Source organism: Protopterus annectens, chromosome 11.part0 (genome assembly GCF_019279795.1).
Source record: "Protopterus annectens isolate FY-2018-M chromosome 11.part0, PAN1.0, whole genome shotgun sequence".
In the NCBI taxonomy this organism is placed as follows: Eukaryota; Metazoa; Chordata; order Ceratodontiformes; family Protopteridae; genus Protopterus; species Protopterus annectens.
Window position 1 is genome coordinate 379322494 of NC_056745.1, and position 19970 is coordinate 379342463.

A 19970-nucleotide genomic window follows, 5' to 3' on the forward strand; every position below is an offset into this window, starting at 1 on the left:
TAGAGGCAAGAGTTTTCACGCTCATAGAAGGGTCCTTTCTAGGGAGTTCTCTTCCTCTAAGCTCAGGTGCATGATTGCTCTAAGTAGCATGGTTCCTGGCTTGCTCCTCTGCTCTCCTCTAGCATCATCCTACATTCAACAGTCTCTTCCTCTTCATCGTCCCATCTTCATGTGGTGGTGCATAGCCCGGATTCCTGGTGCGGTCAGCTTGATCCCTCTCCCCATCCCCCAGCATTGGCTCCTCTCGGCAACTCTTTTGTGCAGCCTCCTTCCATCTTCTCCCCCACGATCTCCCTCGGACCTTGTATGCCTGTGGTTCCTCTGGCACGGGTGCACTTATAAGATGCCTCCCCCGCGTGGGGTACCTTTATGTCCTACTCAGCCCCATGCACGTGGAGACATTCACAGACCTGTTTCATAAGGCCAACTTCAGGCAATTCTTATTAACAGCATGTTGCAATTCACAAAGGACTTGCTGTCTTGGGAAACAATTACATCCACAACTTGGGACGCCAGGTCTGTTACATCAAATGCACGAGGCCATCCAAGAAGGACAAGTGGAGATACCATGAGATAAAAGCGGTGGGTAACTTTCTCAGTTGTCAATAATAGCAACACACGAGTGGTCGGTCCACCCTCCTATGCAGCGACTGTCTTCTCCTGGTGGACCACCAAACCCTTTATTTTTTTCCTTTGTTGTCAAGCTCCGTTTACCCGCGCGAGTTGGGCCAGGCTCCTCAGATCTTTTTTACCTGCCTCAAAGTGTCGGTTTCACAGTTTTTTCGCTCTTTGAATGCCTCTCCTCCTTTACTACTATGAGAATGATTCTTGTTGCTCCATTCTCCTTGCCTCTCAGACTCTATTCCTCTTTGCCTCCCTCTTCTTGCGGCCAGTGCTTTTTCTAGTTGCCACAGTGGCTCTGATATCCCATCCATCCCTTACAGATCAGATTCCCCTTCCTGTCCCAATGGATCCTATATCCTCCTCGGATCTGACATCCCATCTCTCCTCTCCATCCTGCAGCTCCACCTGACTCCTTGACTGGAACCTTGGCTCTCCCACCTTGTGCTAGTGCTCCTCCCTCAGCTTAAATAAATGGCTTCACTATTTTGGGAGCGGCAAGTAAAGGTTTAAATAGAAAACCATCCACTAGAAAGGTTTACCTTCTAAATGTAATGCCTTCTTTCCTTCCTGTGTTGGTGCCAGGCAAGGCCTGAATCAGTGTTCCTCTTTCCAATTTCACCTTCCTTTTGGCTGCCACTTTTCATGGTTCATGTCATCACTGTCTGCAAAAGATCACTTCACTTGGTCATTTTTCTACCAGGCCATATCTCTTAAGCTCTCTCTTAAAGGTACTTTTTCTAAAAAGGCCCTTATAAAACAAGGCCTTCTTCATGGGACCTTTCTTTGGTCCTACCTTTCTTGTGTCCCCGCCCTCTACCTTTGGCTCTAGGATTAAGATCAGCCTATCAGTCTCTTCAAATTCCACTACACATCAGTAGCCATTTGCAGCATCACATCAGCCAAGAGAGTTTCTGAAACTCAATCAAACATCGTCTTTCTTCCTTTATTCGCCTTCTACTCTCACTACCTTTTCACCTTTCTTCCTAAAACAATCTTCTTTCCAAAAAATTCAAACATCAATCAAACCAATCCTCAATCTCAAAACCTTAAAGGCAAAACCTAAATTTGAACACTGAGGACAGCTTAGACTAGATCAACCAATTTAGCCTAGGCTATTTCCTGGTCATGCTGAATCCGACCAGCTGTTTATTTCCTTTATCAAAATTGCATTCTATTTCCTTTTCAATTCTCTGTTTCTCTGTTTCTCTGTCAGCTTCTCTTCACCGTGCATTTTATTGGCTTATCACCCTTCCTTAAAGGCAGGACGGAGGCATTCATCCAGTTTGCCAGTCAGTATCTCTTCCGGCGTCCTTCAAGGCGTGATTCCTCCAGATGATATTTATGCAGCTATAAGTTGGATCTTCTCATGTTTTTATTTCCCTATTATGTATGGCTCGCATCTAGGGGTAGAGCATCCTTTGGCTCAGCTTTGCTCGAATATCCTTCCATGATGGCATTAGAGATTTAGGTAGATGGGGACTCTGTGTCACAGGTTTGCAGACAAATGAATATCCTACTTTCAGATTTAGAAGTTATGTTTCATGGTTATGTACCAACATCAGTTCTTCATGTTGTTTGCATTTCACTATCCCGCAATCCCCTGGCCCTGGTTTTTTCTTTTGGCTTTTTTTCTTATTCTTTGTTACCCTTTTGGGGTATTGTTGCTCGATCTTGAGATCTGAGGGTAGGAGGGGGCAGGAGGGAGGAGGAGGAGCTGAGAGCTGAATCCATAGCTGCTTGAAGCCATGCCCGTTGGGATCGAGTCTCGGATCCATAACCCACAGGTTGCAGACAAATGAATACACCTACTCAGATGGAACGTTATGGTGAGTACATAACTTCTAATTTTCCTGGTGCTGCAGTTTTCCTGCTTTAGAGGCTGCTTTTGCACATTTATCAAGGCCAAATTAAATTCTACTATCATCTGAAAAAGTTTTGGCAACCATCAGCTGTGTTTTCAGTTCCTCATCTGATGAACTATACAGTTTTAAATCATCAACAAATAGAATATGAGAAGAATGGTTGCATGCCTGCATTTAGGAATACTTGAATTTGTCTAGAGAACGGTAAAGGTTTTTTGTTTTGTACTGCATGCATCTGATTTAAGGCTTGTAGCTTCAGAAGCTTAAATTGTTGATTTTATTCATTTTAAGTATGCAGTTTTGTTTGTCAGTGGAAAGTACAGGATACTTTTTTTTCTATTGCAAAGGGGGAGGGGGCTGGGTTCTAGTATTACAGGCATCTGAGTTGGTGTTTGGACCATTCATCAGGTTATAGACTTCTTTGTCAGGAAGTTTGTAAAGTGTAACTAAATAAAATAAAGAAATGTCTTTTTAATTGAGTAAAAATTGTCAGAAACTATTTCTTTTGAAGCTGGCTGTCTAGTTAGCCTGAATGAAGGAAGAAGCCATTCAAAAACATAAATACTAAACAAGCCAAAGCTTATTGTGCTGTTTTATTAACTGAGCAAGAATATGGATTGTCAACAAAGTATCATAAGAAGAATGGAAATATATTGTTTATTAACTAAGGGGAATTACAGATGAGCAACAAATAATTATGTTGATGAGAGAAAGCAAAGAAGCTACTTACTATATGTTCAGGAAAATATATTTTGTCCATTTTGTTAGCTTTTTTAAATCTTTCTGGGTAGTCACTTTGTAGATGAGACTTTGTGAGAAAATTGTTAAAAGTATTACCTTTGTATGCAATTATATTTGACTATGTTACATCTCCTATGTTTCTTACATACCACTTGCATATATATATTCATACCTCTCAACTGTACAGATTTTTGCAGAATGTCTAGATTTTTGCCTCATATTTTTGGCCTATTCATCATAAAATTTTGTGTTTTTTCTGACAAATCACTGAGGATTTAAATAACTAAATGTCATCATACATTTGATTTTCAGCCTTCATTTCCTTCAGAAAATGCATGCTAAGACAAATGCTGTTATTCTAGCAACTTTCTAAGTCTATAAGAGCAATATTTGTAATCTATCCCTGTTTGGGGGGCCATTGACCTCCCCCATTATTTTAGGCTCCGTTCAGATTTCTTGTGCAAAGAGGTTGAGAGGTATGGAGGCATGGTATGTAATGTCCTAGTTACCAATTTATTTGTTGCATTTAAGAGGGGATAGGCATTCTGCATTCCTTAGTGTGCCGTCCTTTGTTTAAGATGCCTAGTTACTATGAACTTGTCTGTTTCTCAGTCATTCTCTATTGCAATATCATCAGTGTACCATTTTTTTCTTTAATACAACGTAGACAATTAATTTTTTAAGGGCAGCAAGCACTGAATTTGTAGATGGAACAGTGAAATGTAAAGTTCTTTGCCAGTAATATCATCTTTATTACTTTCAAATCTCTTAAATATAGAATTATTCAGATGATGATTACTTCTGCAGATATTGTGCTTATTGACTGATACTGTTTGAGGGGGCTTTTATGGTTAAAATGTTCTGAAATGGGCAGGTTTGTCATTATTGGGTCATACATTCTGTTTCATTACTTACTGGAAAAATATTAAAAACTACAAGTTTAACACACTGTAACAAGTGTAAATGTTTTCAGTGTGCAACTAGCTGTTTTTGTTTATCAAATGGTACACTGTGTTGTAGAATCTGAAAGCAGTGTTGGTAGCATAATTGCCTTTAGTGCAGAAGGCTGTGGATTCCATTCCCACACCATGTAGATGGAGTGCTGATATTGCAGTGCCCATATGATTGTTGATTATTTGGTGCATTATAAGGGGGGGTAGGGGTTTTACAGTTCTGAGTATGGTCTTTTGTATGAGATACCTAGTGACTGTGAACTTGTTAGTCATTTCCTATTACAATATTACCAACTTACCAATTTTTTTAATGTAATATAGGCAATTCATTTTTCAAGGGCAGCAGGCGCTGAATTTGTAGATAACATTGATAAGTAAAGTTGTTTGCCAGTAGCAACCTCTACATTAGTTACAGATTTCTTTATTGTGGAATTCAGATGATTTTACTTCTGTAGAGATCGTGCGTGTGGAGTAATGGTGGATTGTAATGACAGAAGTCTTGAGTGGCCTTTTATTGTTGAAATTTTCTGAAATGGGTAGTGTTTGGTTCATAAATTTTGTTTCATTGCTTATTAAAAGAATGTTTAAAACTACAAATTTAAAACATATTCTAACAAGTGGTGCTGTATTATACAAGGAATATAATTCAATACAATCAGGAAAGAGAATTAAATAATAAATATATGTATGCATGGCCCTAAAAAAATGTGTGCAAGGAGTCTGTTTTGAAAACAGCCCAAAGGTTAACTTAATTCTCCACCAACCAGATGCATTTCTATGAATGTGGGTTTTCATGCTGTTTCAATAAATGTGAGTTTTGCCATTTCAATGAATGTGAGTTTCAAGGGCAGACAAGTGTACTGCTTATGCTAAGTCTGTTTTCATAGCGAGACTGTATTGTTTGTTTAGCAAATGGCTATCTGTGTTTGTGCTATTTTACTTCAATATCTGTAATCACTGTAGAAGCAAATAATAAAACATATGCATAGTAACTGGTGAGAACCAAATAATGGAACACTGGAATGGCTGAGGAGGTGGCTGCTGCTGGGGGTTGCTGCAGAAGGGGCTGCTCTGGGGTGGCGGTCTATTACCCTTCCTAGAACCCTGTATGACCACGATCTGGCTCTGGTATTTCAAATAGAAAATACATATGCAAAGGTAGCTGCAGTTTAACTAAATTACAAGGTATCTTTTTCTTCCTATGCATTTAAATAATTTAAGGAAATGACTGGAGTGGCTTTCTTGAGGAATGACCCAGTGGGTGTGGCTCAAATAAGGGTGTTTCATGAGTGTGGTGTGGGTGGGGCTTAAGGGGCGCCGGAGCACTACTTCGCCTAGGGCGCTATTTCAGCTAAGGCCGGCCCTGACTGCCACTGACATGCCCAGTGGAGAGTCTGCTGCTGATGCCTTCCTTATTGCCTGCTGTCCCATGTTGCCTTTGGAGCCATCTACATTATTTTCTTCCTGTGCATTTGTTTTTTGACATTCTGGGCATGATTCCACATTCTTCTCTTTGCCTACAGGGAATTTGTAACAGCCATATTTCTCTGCATATGAATGTCACTTCCACCACATGTCCTCAACCAAATATACCACAGGGAAATGTCCTACTACCTAGGGATCTGAACCCTCCTTCAGCTCTTTATTAATTGCTACCCACAACTTCTCCTCTGGTTGATAAAAATATGCCTGACCTGTGTGTAAGACTGAAGGGACTAAAAACATTTTAACTGCCATATCCATACAACAGAGCATCCATTTTCTCAGTTTTTATATCATCTTTTTAGTCTCTTCCCACATATCCTTAGCAGCCAGACCAGAATAATTTTTAATCCATATTCCTAAGTACTTCATTTTATCATGGCCCCATAAATATGGATATTGCTGAACCAGTTTGTGCGTGGGTATATAATTTACAGTTATTACCTTTGTTTTAGCTTCATTAATTTTGTATCCTAAAAAGATTTGAAACTGTCTCAGAATGCTCCACGAATCTGAAATGTGTTTTTCTGGTTTTATCAGATGTAAAATAATAGGGTCTGTGTTAAAGCGGCGAACTCTTAAAATAACGAACACTGATTTATCGGCCCTTTAAGAGCGAAAGCTGACAATCTCAAAGACACGGAACAGTGATTTTTTTTCCCAGGGGAAAAATCTCTGTTCCACTAAGAAAAAAAAAAAGTTCAAAACACAAAATAAAATGTGGGGGGGGCTTCGTCCCCCACAGCCCCTACTAAAATATACCAACTCTGAGATTGCACCACAGTGGAGGAAATGACAAAGTCCCGAAAATGGCCCAGCGATTTTTTTCCCTGGGAAATAAAATCACTGTTCGGTGTCTTTGGGATTGTCAGCTTTCGCTCTTAAAGGGTTGATAAATCAGTGTTTGCTATTTAAAGCATTTGCTGCTTTACTATAGACCCAAATAATATCATCTGCAAATAGAGTCAGCTTTTTGGGTACCTTATCAATTATATCCTTAAATTTCTGAGTCCCTTATTTTCTTTGCCAATTGTTCTAAATATAAACATAACAAAATGGGAAAGAGGACACCCCTGCCTAGTTCCTCTGAGAACCCACTCACTTTAATTTTTTACCCCGATCCCTCTTATATCCTCCTGTTCAACCTTATAATTTCATTGGGACTGAACATGCTTCCATTGCCCTGCTCATAAACTCCAGCTTGCTATGTCAAATGCTTTCTTTTCATCAAGACCCACCAATAACAGTGGTATTTTCTTACATTCTGCTTCCCTCTGGATCATCAGTGTTCTGTTAATGTTGTCAAACATTTGCCTCCTCTCCACAAAACCACATTGATTCATATCTATCAATTTTGGCATCACCTTTGCCATTCTTTTAGCCATTATAGACATAAATATGTTATAATCATGGGTTAGGATTGATATGGGCCTGTATGAAGCTGGATCTGGTCTTTACCCTCTTTAGGGATAACAGCCACCACCACTTTCTTTCAGGATGTTGGTACTTCTCCTGTTAAAATCCTGTTAAACAAAACCTTTCAGATCTTTTATTAGTTTTTTTCCCTCTTAGCTTCCAAACTTCCACATGAATGCCATCTATTCCTGGGGACTTTCCTGTGGATTGGTTATTTATCACCATTTTTATTTCATCTCCTCCTATCCTAACTGTTAGTAATCAAGCCTCATCTACCTCTAACCTTGACATATTTAATTTCTTCCATAAGCATTTCCATTTGTACCTTTTCTTGATTTCCATATTTCTCTGCTTTATACAGACTTTCATAGAATTTCTGAAATATTTCAAGTATCTCTGCAGGATCTCTCTTGTTATCTTTTTTTTTGTTATAGTTCCCTAAGCATGGTGACAGCCCTTTCTACTTTCTGTTGCCAGAATCGCTGTGCTAAAAGTTTTTGTACTCTGGAGTTGTTATCAAAAAACAGTTGCTTAACAGCAATCTTTCTCAACTTATGCATGTTATTGAGATAATCCTTTATTTTCTGTTTAGCATTCTGAAGTTCTCCTCCTCTTGTTTTGCAATGCTTTAACATTTGTCAGTCCCTCTAAATATTTTTTGTTAGTTCTTAACCATATCTCTATTTTTTATTTCCACCCTGTTATTAAATGCCACTTTAATTTTATCCCACTCCCTAGCTGTATTTTTAGAAGAAAGTTCTATGTTCTCTAAAAGCTCTTGAATAATTTCTACTAACCATTCATTTAATTAAGTTCCTCTCTTTTTAACAGACAGGTGGAAAAGCACCAGTGTCTCATTTTTATTTCATTACCCTATGTTTTTATTTTAGTTATTATTGGCACATGATCTTAAATAGCTGTTGGTTGCTTATCAAGACTTTCAATTAAATACACATGTTCCTGTAAAATGTAAATTTTGTCTAGCCTAGCCCAGTTGTTATATCTTAGAGAGTAATATGCAAATTCACTCCTAACTCCTAGTACTGTGAAAGACACTGAGGACTGTAACGTTCTGTTTTATTCATTTGGTTCTAACTCCTAGTACTGAATTCACATTTTCCATGCCATATATTTTCATATTTTATTTCAATAATCTGCCATCCTTTGTTATATTTTCCCTTCTGGACCATCCATGACATCTTCACTGCTGCAAATAAAATTCCATTCCCTGCCTATAGTTATATTCCTTGCTGAAAACTTATTATTTCTCCTAGAATTTTATTAAGCTCCATTATAGCAGTTTTAGGTGTAATATAAGTGCACATCTTTTTTCCTGAGTCCCATGTATTCTGCTGAATAAACATCATGAAAACCTTTCTTTATCAAATTTGCATTTTCAGTTCTTTCCAAGTGTGTCTTCTGTAGCATAGCTATTTGCATTCTACATTTTAATATAGTTGACTTTTCTTTCATTTTTGTATTTATCTGAGACCATTGACATTTAAAGGCATTACAGAACGCATCGTTGTGTTAAAAAGTTATTGTTCCCACCTTTTATGTGTAACAGCTTTTTTGTTAAAGTCTCAAGCTTTAGCTTTTGTGTTACATGCATATACTGTTTGGCAGGTTGATCCTTTATACAATTGTTTGTTGTCATATCCATTTGTGCCTTTGTCACTTCTTACAAAAAATGTTGTTTTATTGAAAACCCTCAAAAAACACCCCCAGTACCACCCTAAACCTGTTAACTTAGTACTAACACACAAAACTATGTGACTTATTTCTGAAATGAAGAAATGACTTATTTCTCTACTATTTTAAGGGACATGATATAACAAAAGAGAAATAAAAAAATGTTTTTACTTTTCCAGTTCTCTAATACTATAATTGAATAACTGCTAGCCATTTCTGATATCTTTATACTGTCCACAACTCTGTATACACAGTGCTTAACAGAAACCAGTATATATGTTTTCTTATTCTCTCTGACAATCTGCCTATATGTAATGCTGGCTAAATGTTTATATGTAAGTCCTTTTTTGTTTTTTTTTTGTGTAACAAAAACATATCTGTAAGGGTTTTAAATGTAGAATCATTCAAGATGCAGTTTCCTATTTGTATATGCCTTGTAATCTTTGACACTTGTATAACATTGCATAATACTGTGGAGCTTTTCTCCCCAGGCCTCTACTGAAAATGGACATATATCCAGTTAGACTAGCCCAGTCAACAAATGTAAAATAAAATAAAATAAAATAAATAAATAAATAAAATAAACTATGTACATCTTCAGATATTAAATTTTTACCCTTCTAATAGAAACAAGTGTCCCAAACTGACAGCCACACTCACAAACTTGGGTTAACATACAAGAAAGGTTATCCATGTTAAGATGCATGGTACAGCCTGTGATTCTAGTAAGTGATATCTGACCAAAAGTTACATTTATTTGCTAGAAAACAACTTTATAATATTCAGTGTTCTCTTTTATTTACTTGCTTTCTCTTAAAACTTAACAGATAAAGCTAAGATCCTTAATCCAGTCATCTCCCTAGGCAAGAAAGAGAAAAAGTACATTAGTTTTCTTTTTGTCAAGCTCTTTTGACCAAGCATTTTTCTTTTTTTTTTAATTGCTATGCCTACATTTCTTAAAACTGAATAAGGAGAAAGAGAGAAGGGAAACAACTGGAACACCTGTTTAAATTAGTATCCCCATTACACTTAAAAGTAAGTGAGAATACTTTACTTTATAGCATGCAAAGAAAATCGTGCAGTATAAAAATATTACTATTAAGAAGAAAAAAATGTTATTTACAGTTAACTTTCTCCCTCCTCTTCCTGTCTCCTAAGTATTTTTCTGAACATTATTGACAAGAAGTAGGGCATATGCTTTAGAGTCCCCTCCTAGGTTAACAAAGTCAAAAAGTCCAATTTTTCCGGATTTGTCCTGTGATGTTTCTCAAGTATAATTATTGCTTTGTAATCCCACATTTGTCAATTTCCAAGTTACTGGTTTTATTCCTGTTCATCTCCATTTCCCAAATCCTGTCTCGGCTTCATTTCCAATGTACTTGTGATTCTTCCAGTCAACTCTTTTGCTTGTTTTCCTTCTCTTAAGCATTTTCCTTTAAAACACTGGAAAAGGTTTCACTGGTATAGTTTCTGTGTGGTCTTTATTACTAGAATAACAAGAAGCAGAACCTCCTTCTGTTTCACACCTCACTTTTTGTTGTACAGACTTTTGTATTTCTTCCTTAGCATGTTCTGCATCAGAAATGATTTTGTTTCTCTAGGAAAGAAACATTTTCACAGCAGTTTGAATATCATGCCTGCTTCTCTACATTCCCTGAATAGTGGAATAAATTTACTTCTCTTCTGCCTGCTGTACACTGACTAATCGTTCTCCACAAACACTCTGCTGTTTCCCACTTTTAGTACTTTGTCAACTCCTTCTGCTGGTAGGATTGCATCTTTACTATTAAAGGTCTAGGTTGTTTCCTCATGGCCAGGTTTGGAGCATACACGCAATGCGCCCTTTCAGTTAACAGCTGCTGCTGTGGAATACCAGTCCAGTTGCTTATTTGTTCTTTCATAAAATTAATACAGTCTATTATTTCCAGTTTCTCTGGTACAGCAGAAAATCTCAGGTTTTCCCTATGTGCTCTGTCTTGCAATTTTATTATTTTTTGAAACCTCTCTTATTGAACAGTTTTCATATTGAACCAGCCTTTTCTTCATTTCAACCTCTGAGTTTTGCAATTTTAGCACCTCATTTGAATATCGGTTTAAAACGGCTTCCATTTTTTCCAGCCTTTTTTTATTTGAGTTGAAATACTCCATCAGTGTTTCATTTATTTTATTTTAATCAAGTCTGAGTGCAACTGTCTTATATTTTCCTCTAGGTTACTGAAAGTCATGTCTTGGGCTTGCACTGCTTTTTTGCCATGCAACTGCAGAAGTATTTTCAGTCAGTGTGTTTTCCTCACCTTTTGTAGCTGATTTTCTTTCAGTTCCTTTGTTTTTCTTTTTTCCTGGGATCCAGGCAGTTTACTTACTAGCCAGTTACTGAAATTTACCCAGACGAATACGTCCACTGGTTCTCTCTTCTGAGTTTCTGTTAACACACTGGAAGAGCTAGAATTAAGCTGTTACTCAATATGCAGCCATCTTGGAAGTGTCTGGACATTTTTTATTGAGAGAAATGTAAAATTAAAAGGTACAATGGCAAGGAGCTCAGTAAAAAAAGTTTCAGTTTTTTGGAAATGAGTAAGAGATTGCAGCTTTTCTGGTCATTAAATAGTTTTATGCATTTACTACAACAGTGTATAATTTAGTCTTATTTAAAGAAAGCTAGTGCACTTTTTCTTAAGGGTAAAAGGTAATGTTTTCTGAAAGCATACAAGCTGTTTTTCACGTCTGTGAGGGGAATGAAGATAAGATAAGAACAGACAGCAATTCATGTATGTAGGAACACAGATCATAAGATGCCCTTTAGCATGGGTAACCTTAATTTTAGGTTAGTGCATGTGGATGCAGCTGTGAATTTGGGACAGTTGTCTCTAAAAGGATGGTTAAACTTCATTATTTGAAGATGTACATATTTTTGTGTGTTTGATTTAAGTTAATAGGTAATGGTGGTATTCTTGGGGGGAGTTGATTTTTTTTATTTGAGAGCTTTCATTAAAACAAACGATCTTATAAAATGTGACATAGGTTCAAAGGGAGATGGCAAGAAACAGTGGTAGAAAGGACTAACCTGCAATACATTAGTGGGTACATGTAACACAAAAGTTGGAAATAGACATTTAAAAATGCTGTCATATATAGTACATGGGAATAATAACTTATTATCACAGTGACTACCATAAACATATTATTTTGGAGTGTGACTGGCCTCACAAATGTAGACAAAAAGATGAAAGATTATTAAATTATATTAAGAAATGCAGTGTACAAATAATAATGCTACAGGAGACACATTTGGAAAGAAGTGAGCCTGTGAATTTGATAAAGAAAGAATTTCAGGACAGATATTTAGCGGAATAGCAGGACTAAAGGAAAAGGTGAATACTTATACTAATTGCTAGTGGAGCTTTAATAGTGATGGAAGAGGAAATAAAAGATGATAATGGTAGATTACTGGTAGTAAGGGGCTACTGGCAAGGTAAGATTACACTGACATGCATTTATATTTCACCTAAAACTACTATTATGGAGCTTAATAACATTTTGGGAAAAATAATCAGCTTTTAGCAGGGAATATTACTTTTAGGTGGGGAGTGGAATTTGATTTGCAACAGTGAAGGATGTATTTGGGGAACGTAGAAGAGAAAATATGATAAGAGGGTAGATTTTTGAAGAAATTTACAAAAATGTTTGTCATGGAAGACATGAATTTTGTAGGAGGAGCTCTGAGAGAATGTACATTTTATTCAGCTAGGTACAATAACTGGGACAGACAAAAATTATATTTCACAGGAACATGTGCACTTAATGGAAAGCTTTGACATACATCCAATAAATATTTCAGATCATATGCCAATAACAACTAAGATAAAAATGCAGGGTAATGAAGTAAAAATGAGACACTAGTGCTTTCTAATTTATCTGTTAAAAGGGAGGAATTTAAGGAATGGGTAGTGGAAATTATTCAAAAGTTATTGGGGAAGATAGAAGTTTCTTGAACGGTTATAGCTTGCCAGTGGGATAAAATAAAATTGGAGTTTAAGAATAGGGTATGAATAAAAGAAAAGGTGATATGGTTAAGAAGTAACACAAATTATTTAGTGGGTGTGACATAGGTTAAAGTGTTGCGGAATAAGGGAAATCTCACAGAACAAGAAGAGGCACTAAAAAGAAAATAAGGAAGTATCTGGGTAATATACATAAGTTTAGAAAGATTGTTGTTAAGCAACTGTATTCTCATAATAACACCAGAGCACAAAAACTCTTAATACAATGACTTGGGCAAGAGAAAGTAGAAACATAGGCAGCTTATAACAAGAAAAATAACCAGAGATCCTATAGAGGTATTAGAGATATTTTAGAAATTTTATGAAAATTTGTGTGAAGCAGAGGAATGTGGAAATCAAGGAAAAGCACAAATATTAGAGGCAGAAGAGGCTTAATAGTTCACAGTTAAGGTAGGAGGATATGATAAAAAAATGGTGACATATACTCATCCTGCAAGAAAGGGTCCAGGAATCAATGGTATTCCTGTGGTAGTTTAGAATATACAAGGGAAGAAAGTGACAAAGGTCTGGAATTTTTTTAATAGTATTTTAAATGAGGGCAGGGGGAGCACCAATGTCTTGGAAGACAGTTGTGGTCGCTGTAATACCTAAAGATGGTAAAGACCCATCTAACCCAGGTTCATATAGTCCCATTTCAATCTTAAACCTTGACTGTAAAGTGTTTATGTCCATACTTGTTAAATGAATGGCACATGTGTTGCCAAAATTAATAGATGTGGATCAGTGTGGTTTTGTGGAAAGGAGGCAAACAGTTGACAACATTAATAGAACAATGATGATCCTGATGGAAGCAGAATGTAAGAAATTATCACTCTTTTGTTGGATTGTGATGCAGAGAAAGCATTCAGCACAGTAAGGGGATATTCTATGAGTAGGGCAATGGAGGTATTTGCATTCCCTGATACAATAGTAAAGTTAATTAGTAGGATATGTAAGTTATCAGAGGCAAATATTTCAGTGAAACAGTTCCTCTCTGATAAGTTTTGTCTAAACAGAGGAACCATGTAGAGGTGTCCACTTTCCCCTTTGTTATTTATATTATATTTAAAGCCATTGGCAAGGAAAATAAGGCACTCAGAATTTCAAGGCTATAATTGGTATGGTAATCAAAAAAAAGTTGGCTTAATTTGCAGACAATTATTATTTTGTATCTGATAAAACCAGAAAAGGATATCTCAGTGTTGTTGATCATTCTGAGACAGTTTCAAGATTTTTTTGGAATATAAAATTAAGATAAAACAAACTCTGTAGCTGTAAATGTTGTACCCTCACATGAATTGGTTCAGCAATACCCTTATTTATGGGGACACGATAAAATGAAGTATTTAGTAGTATGGGTTGAAAAGGATTCTGTTACTGCAGCTAAAGATATGTGACAAGAGACTAAACAAAAGATAATACAAAAACTGAAAATATTGAAGCTCTTGTTTATGGATATGGATTGCAAGTACAAGCAGTGAAAATGTTTTTAGTCCCTTTTGTTTTATTTACCTGTCAGGTATATTTTCATCATCCAGAGAAGTTGTGGACAGTAGTTAATAAAAGAGTTGAATGATTTCATCTGGGAAGGGAAGACAACAAGGGTCAAGTGGGATAAGCTGATCCTTCCAATAGAACAAGGTGGTTTAGAAGGGTCTATATCACATAGTCGAAGTCTTATAACTTCGAACACTAATGTTCAAACCATTATGTTCAAAGTTATAAAACTTCGACTATGGATAAAAAAAAAAACGGAAAAAAAATAAACTGTTTTAGGCAGGGGGGCAAGCCTCCCTGCACCTCCCACTGGGGGGACTGCACACCCCACATCCCCCGCTACTTAAATATACCAACTCCGAGATCGCACCCCTTTGAACAAAATGGAAACCTCCGCTTATGGAGATTTCCATTCAAATGCTTGAACTTTTACAAATTCAAACTTTTGGTGTCGACTATATGAGGTTCAAACTTGTAAAAGTTCGACTACGTGATAGGAACCCGGTTTAGAATTACATAATTTGAAGGGATATTGTACAGCTGCACAGTTAAGACTAATCTGTGTAACACAAAAAGAAAGTGGAAAGGGATGATGATATGCAGGGGTGAAATTTAAGAAATAAAGAGAGAGTGGGATTTTAAATACACATCTTTAAGGAGAACAACAGCCCGTACAGAATAGTATATTCGTAAAGTAGCAGAAAGTATTCTAAGAACTAAGGCAACAAGCGAATGGAGGAAGGAGGTTCTGCCGATAGGGATAACTGCAATTATGGGTACAGAGAATAGGCAAGAGGTGGCTGGAATTTACTGGAGATAACTGGCAATTAAGAACTAAGATTTTGGGAGCAAATAACTAGAGAAGAAAAGGTAATAAAATGGGGAGAGGTCAAGAAGACATTTGGACTGCAGGCTAGAGACTGCCTTTTTTATCAGGGATTGATATCAGAGTGCAGGCAAAAAGAAAAGGATAGGGAAATTCTAAGTGAAAAATCTACTCTGGTTTTTAGTTGAATCTAGAATAGAAGCTGCTGCTAAAAAGGAACAATTAGTGGGTTATATAAAATATTGCAGGATAACTATAGAAATCGGTCAGAGGAGGCTAGAAAGGATTGGAAAGGGAGATTTGATAAGAAATTCACAAGGAAACAATTGGAGGGCATATGTATGACTCCCAAATATGCAAAAAAGTATAAAAGACTTAACATTTTTGCTTGGAAGAGTTTGCATAGGTATTTTTATACCCCAAGCAGACTTCAAAGGATTTTTCCTCAAGTAGATGTGAAATGTTGGATGTGTGATGAGAAAGAAAAAGGTAACTGGCAACATATGTTTTGGGAGTGTGATGAGTTGGCAAATTTTAAAAATTCCCTACAGAGTACTCTGTTAGAGATATTATGTGAGCAAAAGGCTGTAAGTAAGGAAACATTTTTTGAGCTGCGATACAGGAACTGAATTGCCTAGGCATAGTAAGGCCTTGTTAAGTTTAATTCTGGTGGCTGCTAAAAAAAACAATTACTAGAAAATAGAAATCGACATTTAAACTATTTGAAGTAATGAATATTGTAACAGAAATGGTAGAACTGGAAGTGGGATCTTTAGAAAAGAGTAGGAGCAAATTATATAGAAAAAGTGAAACTTGTGGGAAACAATACATGCAAAATAATATATTTTGGAGGAGGAGGAGTAACGTTTAAGGAAAGGCAGGAATTGAGCAATTTATGTAATGTTGGACTGATGATTGTATAAAAATGTATCTGATGTATAATGTTTATAAATGTGAACATGTTAACATGGTTTGTTTTGTTTGTCTGCCTGCCTTAAGTGATAATAAAATGAATTTGTAAAAAAAAAAAAGAACTTAAGGAGAAAGATGCATTTCTTGTTTGTGTGCATTGCTCTACTTATGTCCATGAACAAATTGCATCCAAGACGATATAGTAGACCTGAGAAGACAATAATCAGAGACTGCACATAATGGTGCTATAAGGATAATTTCTGTCCAAGCAAAATCTGGAGTTACAGTAAGACAGCTTGGATACAGATTAATTGTGACATCAGCTTATCTGTGAATGTATCCTTTGTATCAAAGGAATTGGTAGTAAATTAAGTCACTGTAATTGATAAAGTATTGGGTAAGTCTGCAGAGTGCATGTTTTGGTAGAGAACTAGGCAGATAGTTTCCCAAATGCTTGTTCTTGCAGCATAAGCTGCATCTGGCCCATGTCTAGGTTAGATACATACTGAGTCTTAATGATATCTGCTGGTGTAATGGACGTGGCTGTTACGCTAAACTACCATGAATTTTTCACAAGTTTTTACCCTTCATAGTCTTTGACTCAAGGCCGTTCACTAATTAAATATGGTAATGCATTGTTTTCATACTGAAATAACTACTTATGTTATGCAGGTGGTGAAAGTGCTATGGATAAGGCTACAAAAGCAGTAACCAACAGCGAAATAATGTCCATTTCTAAGAAGATAACAATGCTAGAAATGAAAGAGTTGAATGAACGACAGAGGGCTGAACATGCACATAAAATGTATGAACATTTGAGGACTACACTAACACAAGTTGAAGAACGTAACTTTGAATTGGAAGCAAAGTTTTCAGAGGTAAACTGATAATTATGGCTCCTTCTGGGGGTACTACAATGGAGAATGTTTTTCTTACCAATAGGGTGTAGTAAAACCAGAAATGAGTTTATAAGAAGAACGGTTTGGGTGAACTGAAGAAAAAAAAATGTATGGTTGAACTTGTTTCTGTGCAAAAGATAAATTTGAAGTGCCAGTTTATGTAGTTTTGTGCAGTTATTCTGAAATTGCTTTCACAGATGTTGCATTTGTGTAACTCTCTGAAATCTTCCCTCCTGTGTGTTAGTCTCTGTTTCTTTTGTAATATCTCTGGCTATTTGTCACTATTTTCGACCCAACCTTTCCACTGTCCCCAACTCATATGTAATGTCGTGCATTGTCCTTTACACCTCCCCCTTCTCCTTAGTCAATGGATGCACTATATCTAAAGTTTGCTTTTCTCTCTGTTTACTTTTGTCATGTGTTCCTGTTTTCTTACTTCTTTTCTTGCATATTACCGTTATTGGTGTTAAAAATGTCAGACCTAATTTTACTTTTGTAACTATGTAGTAATTTTTCTGTCTGAATACTGCATGTGCATTTTGTTAAAGTTTGCTGTTTGCTACTTGCAGGCCATTGCAGTGCTACCTGTTGATTTTGTGGAGCATCATCTCAGTTGTGTTGGTGTGTTCTCATGGGTCACATTTGTAAAAAGTGGACATTTTAGTGCCTAACATGTTAACAACAGCTAAATGCCTTCATGCACAGCTTGCAGGTGAATTTACCAACTTGTTGATTCATTAGTCATTCCTGTTTCCTATGGCGACCTTGATTTTTTTTTTTAATAAAATGTATGTGGGGGCAAAGGGATCCCTTTTTTATTGACCCCACCCTCTGCACCTGTCAAACATCTGCCACCCCATAGGTCTGAAGCATATTCATTTTTTTAATAGTATTGGCCTCTCACAGACCATTAGCAGGGACAAAAGCTGATGGGAGGGGTCCTTTGGTTCCATTTACCTGTATCTGTTCTTTACTATGCTAATAGGTTACAGTGCTGCATCATCACTGCAGTCAGAGGGTCCAGCTTCACTCCCCCATACCAGAGGCTCCTGCATTGAACAGAGAACCATGATTGCCTTCAGACCAGGGGAATTATTGGTAGCCACATCTTCTGAAGCCTTGACATTCACAGTGCAGAGCTAGGGTGCTTTAATTTTATTATCTGACTTTATCAGGGCATCTAATGTAGGTACACTCATTGCCACAAGCTGCTTCCACACATGCAGTCCACAAAAGCTACCTCATATAGCTTGGCAGAGCCAAGCACATATCCACAATCAGTAGTGCTGCTCGCTCCTCCAATAGGAGCCAACAGTGCAGTGGGACTAGACCACCTTTCTTCCTCAAGAGTGGGCAAGCTGGCATCAGCCATTCCCTGTCATGCTCCCTTACAGGTTCCACCAGCACCTGGACCACAGTATATCTGGAGTTATCTGGGTCATAGTCAGGGCTATAATTATCCCTGCATACCCCAGAGCCACCTGGGACAATGAAAAAAATCACACTAATTGTAAGTCTTCCAACAGTCATAAGTTTCAAACCGAGTATGTTTCCATATATCTGCTGGGAGTTGTTAATGCAGTATGAGTTTTGCCTTTAAAAAATGGCAACATTTAGTAAGATTGATATATGAACATTATGTCTTGTTTTCCAGTTCATTAAGAGAAGGTAAAACAATATGGTGTAAATCAACAGTAGGGTGACATAAATGGAAATGTGTGCATAAATTAAACAACAGTGTTGTGTGTATGTGAATAACCTCTTAGATAGCAGGATAAAAAAGTTAGGTGGGTATCTAGGAACAGAGAAGTAACACACAGGAAGAAATAGGTTGGGTGGAAGCTGAAGGTGAAGAGAGAAGCATGTGAAATGATCATAAAGAGAAAGAGATTACTGGAGGGCATAACATACCTGGGAAGGCAAAGAAGAATGTAGATTGGTGTATATTAGAAATGTATTGAAGAACAGAACTAAAAGATCTACTTCTTACCATTACTCTTGGATGAAAGTACTGGAAATATTTGAAAAGATCGATGAAGATATATCATCTTATGTTTCTAATTTTACATAATATAAAATGTCAATGTTATTTGAATAGACACCAATGTAAATAGTTATACAATGGTTTGAAGTTAGTAATGTTTTAGAATTATAAATATGTTTTTTATCTTTATTTCATGTAATATTTTTTAACAGATCTTATTTGAAATAATAAAAAAATATTTAGTGAAAGAAATGTATTCAACAGTTATGATGCACTCATTGAGAGTGCACACTTGTATGCATATATATTTTTTTCATTTTTTCAATGCTATTAGTGAAACATATTAAAACATTGTTTTCAAACACCTTTTTTAAATTATCACTTAAAACCTAGGGACAAATACATTAGTAGAATGGGGAAATGATAAGTCAGCAAGCAAAGGAGAGTCGTATTGCTGGAATTGAATTCATCCTTAAGTCTTAGGTTCATAGGTTCATACTAGGCTGTCTGCCCTAGGGCATTTATAAGCCTAGCCAGAGTGTGTTTGGCTTTCGCCACCCATTTTAAATTAATTTTGCTATGCCCTTTTTTGAGGTTAGTATACTGTGCCTCTGTCTAACAGTGACACAGAAGTGATACCCGGGGTAAACCTACGATCCCCCATCCACTCATCAAGATTCCTCTTGAAGAGAGTCAATGAGGGACTCTGCCTAACCTGGACTGGGATTTTATTCCAGAGTGAAGGGAGCCTCTGGGTTATGAATCTGTCCCTCCAGCATGTCCTATTTATTTCAGTGCTGAGGTTCAAGTCTCTCGAGCATGTAGCTCGATGGGATTTGGATTTTCTGAGGTGCAGCATGTCCATTAATTCCGGGTTGGACATGGCTTTATACGTCAGGCACAGATCACCTCTGAGCAGGCGGTATGCCACTGAGTAGAGCTGGAGTTTCTTTAACCGGGCAGCATATGGCATCTCTTTGAGCCCTTTGATCCTCTTGGTGAGGTACTTTTGGGGTCTTTCCAGTTGCTGCAGATGTCTCGT

The 19970-nt window shown here is 36.9% G+C and overlaps 1 protein-coding gene across 1 annotated transcript in view; it reads left to right on the plus strand.

Annotated features, from left to right (window-relative positions):
• Window positions 1-19970, plus strand: part of CEP290 (centrosomal protein 290) — a 3346332-nt gene that overhangs the window by 1742271 nt on the left and 1584091 nt on the right. Inside the window, exon 27 of the mRNA XM_044087863.1 lies at window positions 16718-16923. Coding sequence (XP_043943798.1) covers window positions 16718-16923 — 206 coding nt within the window. The remainder of the gene's footprint in view (window positions 1-16717; window positions 16924-19970) is intronic.